The 8,922-nt window shown below is 35.7% G+C and overlaps 2 protein-coding genes across 10 annotated transcripts; both read right to left on the bottom strand.

Annotated features, from left to right (window-relative positions):
- Positions 1–611: 611 nt before the first annotated feature.
- Positions 612–4,726, bottom strand: LOC105704275 (zinc transporter 9). Of its 6 annotated transcripts, none has more exons than XM_023432605.1 (12): positions 4,266–4,726; positions 4,027–4,123; positions 3,424–3,946; positions 3,157–3,352; positions 2,979–3,061; positions 2,620–2,743; positions 2,329–2,467; positions 1,919–2,242; positions 1,606–1,818; positions 1,374–1,508; positions 1,184–1,297; positions 612–1,052 (listed from the first exon to the last, which is right to left on the bottom strand). In XM_023432605.1, exons 3-12 carry the CDS (start codon positions 3,917–3,919, stop codon positions 1,008–1,010), a joined length of 1,869 nt encoding a protein of 622 aa, XP_023288373.1. In that variant the 5' UTR covers positions 3,920–3,946; positions 4,027–4,123; positions 4,266–4,726; the 3' UTR covers positions 612–1,007. The 6 variants fall into 6 exon arrangements, with proteins under 6 accessions (XP_023288373.1, XP_012288780.1, XP_012288789.1 ...); XM_012433357.2 differs by having other exon boundaries at positions 3,424–3,940; XM_012433366.2 differs by having other exon boundaries at positions 4,027–4,118.
- Positions 4,727–4,824: 98 nt separating this feature from the next.
- Positions 4,825–8,378, bottom strand: LOC111673998. Of its 4 annotated transcripts, XM_023432601.1 has the most exons (5): positions 8,328–8,378; positions 8,127–8,248; positions 6,039–7,714; positions 5,759–5,957; positions 4,825–5,680 (listed from the first exon to the last, which is right to left on the bottom strand). In XM_023432601.1, exons 3-5 carry the CDS (start codon positions 7,645–7,647, stop codon positions 5,233–5,235), a joined length of 2,256 nt encoding a protein of 751 aa, XP_023288369.1. In that variant the 5' UTR covers positions 7,648–7,714; positions 8,127–8,248; positions 8,328–8,378; the 3' UTR covers positions 4,825–5,232. The 4 variants fall into 4 exon arrangements, with proteins under 4 accessions (XP_023288369.1, XP_023288370.1, XP_023288371.1 ...); XM_023432602.1 differs by lacking the exons at positions 8,127–8,248; positions 8,328–8,378 and adding an exon at positions 7,916–8,069; XM_023432603.1 differs by lacking the exons at positions 8,127–8,248; positions 8,328–8,378 and having other exon boundaries at positions 6,039–7,357; positions 7,510–7,628.
- Positions 8,379–8,922: the final 544 nt, after the last annotated feature.

Here is an 8,922-nt window from a genome sequence, read left to right as displayed (position 1 = left end):
CAGACCCAGGGGCCGGATTCGGAGTTGCTTATCGCCTTTCACATCACCTTAACCGACTAAAATCAGGCCACACGCGTATGTACCAACGCTCACTTATTCAGGAAAAGTATAATACCGTCCTCGCAATGTCAATGTGGCCACCTCACACAAAATCCAAATCATTTATTCTTCCACTGCTCAAACACACAGGATGGAACTAATGAACTTATTCTTAAACTATGCAAAATAACTCCAGACATAAACATGGATGTTAGACATATCATAAAAACAGGCGACGAAAAAATATTCAGAATCCTCGTCGCAATAGCTAAAAAATACAACATAGAAATTTAATACCCAGTAGCGATACACAGTACCAACCCAACCTCCAAAAGTAACCAGGCACAAACGGAACAGGGCATAGAACCCTGTCAGGAAATCAGTTGGCATCAATAGAATCTGCTCGATAGACTCTGGAGCCATAAGCAATAACATAACATAACAACATATTTACTTATCTATAAATACTTGTAATTACTTTCTGTGTATGGTAAACGTACCTGTTTTTTTTTTTTTTTTGTGAATGAGAATTATTTATGAAAAGCGTAATAAATCATGAAATACTGCTCGAATAAAGGTAAATCAATTTATTCACGTTGGTAAAGTATTCCGATTGAATTTTTACAACCTTGTTCGATAATTATATCGTTCGCATGAATAGTCATCAATTAAATGTGAGCAGTTGTTCATTAATGACAATTATTCGCAGAATATTATGCAAGTCTTAAAACTTAGTAATGCTGTTCCTTTAATAAATTATCCGTATACAGCTTTATTAAAGTGAATCTTCCTGTAAATCGAGTACGCGTTTAAGTACCACTGTACGAAGGCATTTAGACTCCCTGATGAACTACAGAAATTTTCATAGATGTAATTAAAAAGTAGTATGTACATCGACTGAATTCATATAATTGTTAGTTAGGCTCCTCTCCTCTGAGTTCTCACATTTCAACAGATCTGTAGGCAGTTTACAGAATTTCCAAATCGCAGTGTCGAATCTCAGGGTGATTTTTCTGGAACCATAACCTCAATTTTAGTTCCTGTATACTTAACATTTGTACGGATGTAACTTTTAAAAATACCAGAACTTTTAAACCAAAACCAGAAAAATGACATCTTGTAAAAATACCAAAATCGTAATTACCTTCAATTTCAGTTCTATTCGATCAATCTCACCTCCAAGCATGTCGACAATGTTTTCACCGTGCTTAAGTAAAAACGACTCAAGCTCGTCGATATTCTGCATTTTTCTCACCTCCTAAAAGATCATTACATTCTGTCATTTTTATCACATGATTAATAAACTACTTTAAACAAATCAAAACTGCGTAAACCTCCAGCATGGCATTTAGATCGTGCTTATCAAGGTACGACCTAGTTAATTCTCTTCCATCAAAATCCAATTCAGCTTTGTATCTCACCAGACTGTTTCCCATGTCGATTCCCTTAACGTCATGGATCGCTCTGACCTAAAAGTTTAAAAGAATCCGACAAATATATAAAAAGTGGAGGAAAAATACAAAGTAACAATACAATTTGTATACACATTTTTTATAGGAGACTCACCATGATATCACTCTCCAATTCTGCGTTAATTTTATCCAAGTTTTCCTGGGGAATGCTCCGGCCAACTAGAGCCGCTACGTTAGTATAAATTATAAATGATGCTACGACACCAAGAAGACCTCCCACAAGAATGGAACCAATTGCATCGAACATGGGGTTATCCAGATACGAAGTCAGACCCATGCAAGAAGCAGCGAAGACCACTCCGATAACCTATAAAAATATATATTATTAAAACTTATTTTAATAGTATATATTTTTATTTATTAGTTAGTTAATAATAATTGTATAAATGTAGTGAAAAATAACTCACGGCTGCTAGATCTTCCATAAGGACGACATTGACGGAAGGATCTTGCCCTGTTAAGACATATTCCTTGAATTTCTTCCTCTTCTCTTCGGCGCCCTTTTTAATGGAGTTAATCGCCACTAATAACGTGGCTCCTTCCGACACCAATGAGCCACCCAAAATAAAATACGCCCAATAAAAGGAGTCTACGGATTCTGGAAAAAGCAGACCATGGATCCCGTGATAGAATGAGAGACCAGTACCCACGCAGAAGATTCCTACACCAGATATCAACGATGAAACATATTTCATGTTGCTGTAACCGTACGGATGATCTGGATTAGGATTCTGTAAAGAAGAGAACGAGTTGAAAACCTTATAGTTTATTTTTGTTCTTAGGTCTATAGCAATATTTCAAGTTATTTGCTTCAAACCTGCAGAGATTTGTGAATGCCGTAAGCCAGGATTAGCTGGTTACAAGTGTCCGCTGCAGAATGTATGCACTCTGAGAACATACTGTGAGAGCCTGTATAGACCCAAGCGAAGAGCTTGAACAAGAAATTACTAGCGTTTCTGGAAATTAAAATATAACATTATGTAATTGTTATATCTGTGAAAAACAAGTCAGTAATATTACTGACGTTTCATTATATCTGAGGAGATTGAGATTCTTGGACTAAATTGAATAAAATAGGGTATAGTTCAGAATAAAATTACCCACTTACATTATAATCGCTGTTACAACTACTCGACCAGATCTACCGAAGAGTCCTTCTTGCTCGATAGTCTCTCCCTTGTTACCCATTTCCCTTCTGTAATCCCTCAGTCTTCTCTTAACCGTAAAAACATCTGTAGCCAAAAGGTAAAGGTGCTATCTATAAACTAGTAAATCCATTATTGAAACTAATCTGTTAACATTTTCTCAACAAATTTTGCCATCTCCTAATAAATTGTTTAAATAGGTGCACAATTTAAAAAGTTTCCCTCTTCCGATAAAAAGTAAGTATGAAAGATGTCTGTAAACTATTTCATGATCAATATGAATTCCTCTGATGTAAAGACAGATTTATGAAGGGATATTTACTTTGTTGGTACATTTTCCTTTCCAGCTCTTTCTTGAGAAGCTCCTTCAATAAAGATTCCCTCGAGCCCCATACTTCCAAAGCTCTGAAAAAAAAATGTCTTTTCATCTTGTTTAATGAATCATATATGTCATGCACTTCTGTCAATAAATTAATCTCCTAGTTAACGTAAATACCTACTTTGCTTCAACGTCTTTTCTCCAGTAAACCGTAATAGGAGGTTCATATTCGTATGGAGATCTTCTTTTAGTCTTTGGTAATGATTCTAGATCCGAAGGCTTCAACAAGAAATCTGACATAGCTCTAATTGGAGTGATAAAATTACGTTCTAAAGAAGCTGCCGAATGATCCACCCTAATTCTCTTCTTTGGTGGCACTATAAGCATAATTACAACAGATGATTCATTACAATATTAATTTAAATAAGTGTAAGTTTATATGCAGTACCTTTTTTCGCTGAATCTTCTTTTACTGCATTTTTCTCCATTCCCTTTTCCTTTTCAGCCTTCTTTTCCTTTGTCTTTTCAATCTTGTCGTCAGCTTTCTCAGAAACTACATCCAGTACTCTCTCCTTGAGCTTACCTAACCTTTCTTCCTTCAATTCAATTATCCTCTGTCCATCTGTATTTTCTTTCTTCGCCGAATCATCATCAGTTTTCTGTGTTTCACCTTTCTTTGACTTAGCATCGGTCGATACCGTTCTGGCAATTAGAACAGACGCCCATGTGAAAACCTTATTGTCTTCTTTGTATTTATCCCCATAAATCCTGAAGGAATTGAAGCTCCCATGAAACCTGCATCTCGATCGGAACTTTGGAGCGATGACGATACCGGTATTTCTTTGTATGTTCCCAATTTGAAGCACATAGAACTGATTGATATGACAGCAACTGATGTTGCGTCGAATAAACCTAAGTAGACTATAAGATCGATGCTGCAACATCGTGGACTTTCACTGTGGTATCTGTAACTGCGAATGTATAATTAACATGTAAAATACCACATTTATTATGCACTTATATTCACTTAAAACTATTATTATGTACATACAAATACATATGCGTTACAACCGTCCTCCATTATTCCATACGTCAAGGAAGAACTTTAAAACAAGCTGCTTTGAATCGCTCTTACGGCTTGACCTAACCTAACAATTACCATGTACTGTAGATTTTCATGACCTACTAGAACTAGTTGTTAGCAAACTTGGGAATATTGCATGAATGCAACAATTCAGGGCATTATAAGAAATATACACTTGGCAAGTGTATTGACACGTAACGACTTACTTTTGTTAGCAATCAGTCGTAACGGTAAATAGAGCATATTCAATCCATGGTAATTTTCTCTCTCTCTGCTGGCCGTAGTTGGATGATTTTCTTTCGAAAAGTATAAATAATCGTACCTAACTGCTGACAAAAGACTTAGCGAGTAAAACCTGTGAATTCGGCTACCAGAAAAGATGACACGTCGATAAAGAAGCGTCGAAGGTCTGCCGGCAATGTCGGCCGCTTCATTAACTTACTACAAACATAAATTACATAAGGTGGCTCGAAAATATATTATATTTTCATACAAATTGTCTTTTAATTGGTCACAATTTTAAATTTTTATATTTGCAGATTTTATTCAAGATGTAATGACGTGGATGTATTTTAGAAAATAAGGACTACCGACTATTGTTCCTGCTTAACTTCAATCATTTACTCGAAAATACACTATATGTGACTCAAAAATATGCTATATTTTCATACAAATGATCTTTTAATTAGTCACATTTAAAATTCGAATATTTGGAGATTTTATTTGAGATGTGCATGTACTTTGGAGAATAAGGACCATCAACAATTGTTCTCGCTTAACTTTAATCATTTTAAAAAACCACATAATGTACACATTTTCAACATTAATTCAACTTTTACTTATTATATGCGTACACGAATGGTTTGTATATGTACAAAATGACAGGTAAATGAGCTGTGATGGTGCACGTCTTTAAGTAACACCTCAGTTTGCACATTTCATCGCAGATACTATAGAAAAAATATTCAGCATTGCAGTAACTCGAGAAATTATATCTAAATATTAAATAACACTTCTGAATTAATGGCAGATAAAATATGGGGATTGTTTTTCTGAAGAGATTCGAGTGACAGTTCCTCGAATCTGTTACAGATCGTGATGAGATTATGTTCATAAAAGATATTTGCAATGGAACTTGAATAGTAAGAATTACCAGAATTAGAAGCGCTATTTTTACTGGTCTTGAAAAAATTCACGTCGAAACATGGTACTAGTGATGGCGTGCCGTAACTCTTTTAATTCATTCAGGAATAATTCTCTCTGTTCTCGATCGTGTTTTCTCTGGATTTCGAATTGTTTTTCCATCCATGTTTGATGTTGCTCTTGCAACCACTTTTCATGCTTCAGAACATCGGTCATTATACTTCTCACTGTTTTTGTCTGCATGAGAACACTGTTACTTTGGGCAGGATAAGGATCGAAGGAATTGTGCAATTGTCTGGAAGTCTTTGCAGCCCTGGATGATGAATCACTTCGAGAGCGTTCAATCTGTCGTATTTCATTTCGCGAAGGCAAATTACACGATTCCTCTTTATACAGTGATTGCGAATCATTCACCGATTCGTAATTAACCGTTGATTCCACTTTTTGGATTTTTTGTAGCTTCATATTTTCCAAGGGTCTGTAAAATAAATTGATTGCATCAAGGGATGAAAAATGATTTGTTAAAAATGTATTACACATAAGTTTGTTATCTTACTCATCAAACAGCGATTGGTCCTTTTCTACAGGTTCAAACGTCTCGTCGTTAAGTGACTCTGAATCTTTGCAAAGGTAAATCTCATCCCCGTCGTCGACTTCTTCAAATTCTACTTGCTGTATATCTTGTTCTTCGTCGTCTACTCCCTCGTCTCTGATTTCATCTTTTTCATTTACAGAGGATGACGAACACTCGTCATCTAAATTGTTTCATCGGATTGAAACAAGAAAATGAATATCTGCTGTGCTAAACAAATATATGTTTGTTACTTAAGACTTACCAAGAATTGTTTCGACAGGACACCATTCTTCTTTATCTAAATCGCGACTCTTAGACCTTTCCAGTCTGGTCGAAGAATCTAATTTTTCTATCTCATCTACACTTTGAACATTAACGTAACTATGGTCCACAGAAGGTTCTATAATGCTCATGTAATCGTCATCTACAGGCTGCAATTTGCGTACGATCTCTACTTTTTTCCCAGGAATGATTCTCTCGAAGACCACGTGAAGTCTGTTAAAGTGTGGGCAATCAGCAAGCGCACTTGGAGTTACGCCCAGTTGAATACATCGATGATAAGCCGATCTAAGATTTTTAAGCTTTGTTTTAATCTGTTCAGCCGTTCGAATAAAACCATGTTCTTCAATAGGCTTCACCAACTTCAAAGCAACATCCAACGTGAGTCGTTCTCTAATCTCTTCGGCTAAGTGCATCTCATGAATCAGGGCAAAAAGAAGGATCGTTTCTTCCTCGGACCATGCTGGACTTCTGTTGTGTTTTTTCCTTTCCATGGATTTATCTGATTCATTTTCTGGCACTAAATGATAGGTTTCCTCCTGCATTTTCTCGTTTTCTTCGGAAGCTGCAGGCATCGAGCCATCGTTTATGCTAGAAAAATTGTCTCCGAAAATACTTTCGTATAAGTGGTAGAAAGGGAATTTTTTAATAGCAACTTCCATGCAATTTGAGCGTCTCTCATTGATGAAATTAGATTTCAGATTCTTTAGTTTGTTCCGAATTTGTGAATTAGTTCGCATGTATCCGCTGTCTTTTAATGCCTCGCTTAACTTGGTGGTCGCATATTCAGTAGTTCTAAATGCTTCATCGACCACATCCAGTTCTTTGATGCAAGTCAATAATACGATGGTTTCCTCCTCTGACCAGAATTCTCCTCGTTCTCTTTTTTGAAAGCTAGTTTCACTTTTTACCACTGGTGATTCCTTCTTTTCAGGTGAATTAAAAGTCTCAGTCATAGAACCCCAAAGTTCATCCAAACAATTGTAGTAAGGACATAATTTCTCTTTGTCGATGCAAGAGTTATCACGGGATTTAATGTAAGCTTTCTTGAAACAATTGAGTACCGTTCTTACTTCGTCGAGCGGTCTGTAGAAACCATTACATCTCATCATCTCACTAACTCGATGCAACGCAGGTAGCGAAAACGAACTAAGGGAGAGCTCTTGTGTTAAATTAAACTCCTTAATGATAGACAACATTTTTTTCACTTCATTTTCAGTCCATATTTTAGACTTATTATTCACCTCATATTTAATTTCTTCCATCTTGTCCTTCGTATCTTCAAAAACTTTCATCAACAGACTAAAGAATGAATTACCTTTTAAGGAATTTGGGATACCCTGTTTTTTATACTGTGCGTAAACCCTTCTTAAATTCTTAATCTTGATCTTAATTTGAAACACAGTTCTGTTATATCCCAAGTCTTTCATAGACTTGAGTAGCGTTTTACTTACTTGAGAGTCAGTTTGCAACTTCTTGAAAAGATTGTTCTTGTGTATTAGTTTCAGAAGAGTAATAACTTCATTGTCTTTCCAAATGGGACGTTTCTTCGTATTGCCGACCAAAGCCCAATCTAAATTTTTTGCATTCATTATAAACAGTTCCAACGAACAATCGCCGTATTATTTAGCGAGCTCGTGTCGCTGCACGATGACGATCCTGTAAGTAAACATAACCAAAAAGTTGTTAATTGAAAAATACAGAAATTACCAGAAATACATAAGAATAATATAGGCCATGGTCTGCATCGAGTGAAGGCTTGTATAAATTTCCAAAATAACCGTACGCGTTTGTGAATTTATACAGTAATCGACAATTTCAAATCGGTTTCATATAAATACAGGTTCTAATAGAAATCACCTGCCACAATCGAAACACAGTTCTTTGACCGAACAAATTTACGTGACATCTTGAGCTCATCATAAGCATATCAAAGAAAAGTCTGTAGGAATTAAGCCAGCATAAAAACCAGAAAACTTGCAATTCCGATTCACAAAACAGATCGCACGTCATTGTCGTCCGCACTCGTTTTGAGAATCGACAAAAGCGGCGTAAATTGTAAATATCTAACCTGTTTATACCAGATACGAGAAGCAGATTCTTCAGTGGAGATCAAAATGGCGGGAACGCGACCGATTGAAAGGATTAAATCTGTAGCTTCCATTCAATTGAGAACACAACTCGTTGACGTCACTGTAAATCACATTTGAAAAAAGAACGCTTTAATTTTAACTCAGCTCCAGACGTGAAAAACACTAAACAGAGCGCATACATATTGTTAAGTTAGGGATGTAGATTCATGTAAATATTAATCATGTCATAACGTGCGGAATGTAATTAAGTGGTGCGTTCCGAAAAGCACTGTAATTTACCTGTCTATTTCAAAATGGCGGTTTCGGTCCGATTCACACTGGAGCGACAAGCGACAGCCAATAATATTATTGGTAGATTTTATCGAAGCGACAGAAGGGGGGCAGAAATTTCGCATTTCAAGAACGAAAAACCAATCAAAACTGCTATAAAAGTGACACACAAAGTTAAATGCAATTTTGATTGATTTTTTATTCTCCACGTGTGGCGTGACGCGTTTAGACTCTGACCTAAAGTTTTTAGGGCGTCATATTACCCTAGTTATATTACTGAAAACATAACTAATGATTAAATTCTCTGTAAATTTATGGAATTTGTGAACATTTTTTTAATAATATTAATAATATTCAATAATATTAATAAACTATGAGTGACTTGAAATACAATTACACAAAGTTTTGCGTAAAATTTTCAATTGTATTTGTGAAGATTTTAGTTTTTTAAACTTTTAATACCAGAATTTCTGAACTTCCAATAATTGGACAAGTCATTGTTAA

This window comes from Orussus abietinus, unplaced genomic scaffold, assembly GCF_000612105.2.
Source record: "Orussus abietinus isolate OABI.00-Male unplaced genomic scaffold, Oabi_2.0 scaffold44, whole genome shotgun sequence".
NCBI classification, from domain to species: Eukaryota; Metazoa; Arthropoda; class Insecta; order Hymenoptera; family Orussidae; genus Orussus; species Orussus abietinus.
Note: the sequence above shows the minus strand (reverse complement) of the source record. Positions and strands in the feature narration are given on the sequence as shown.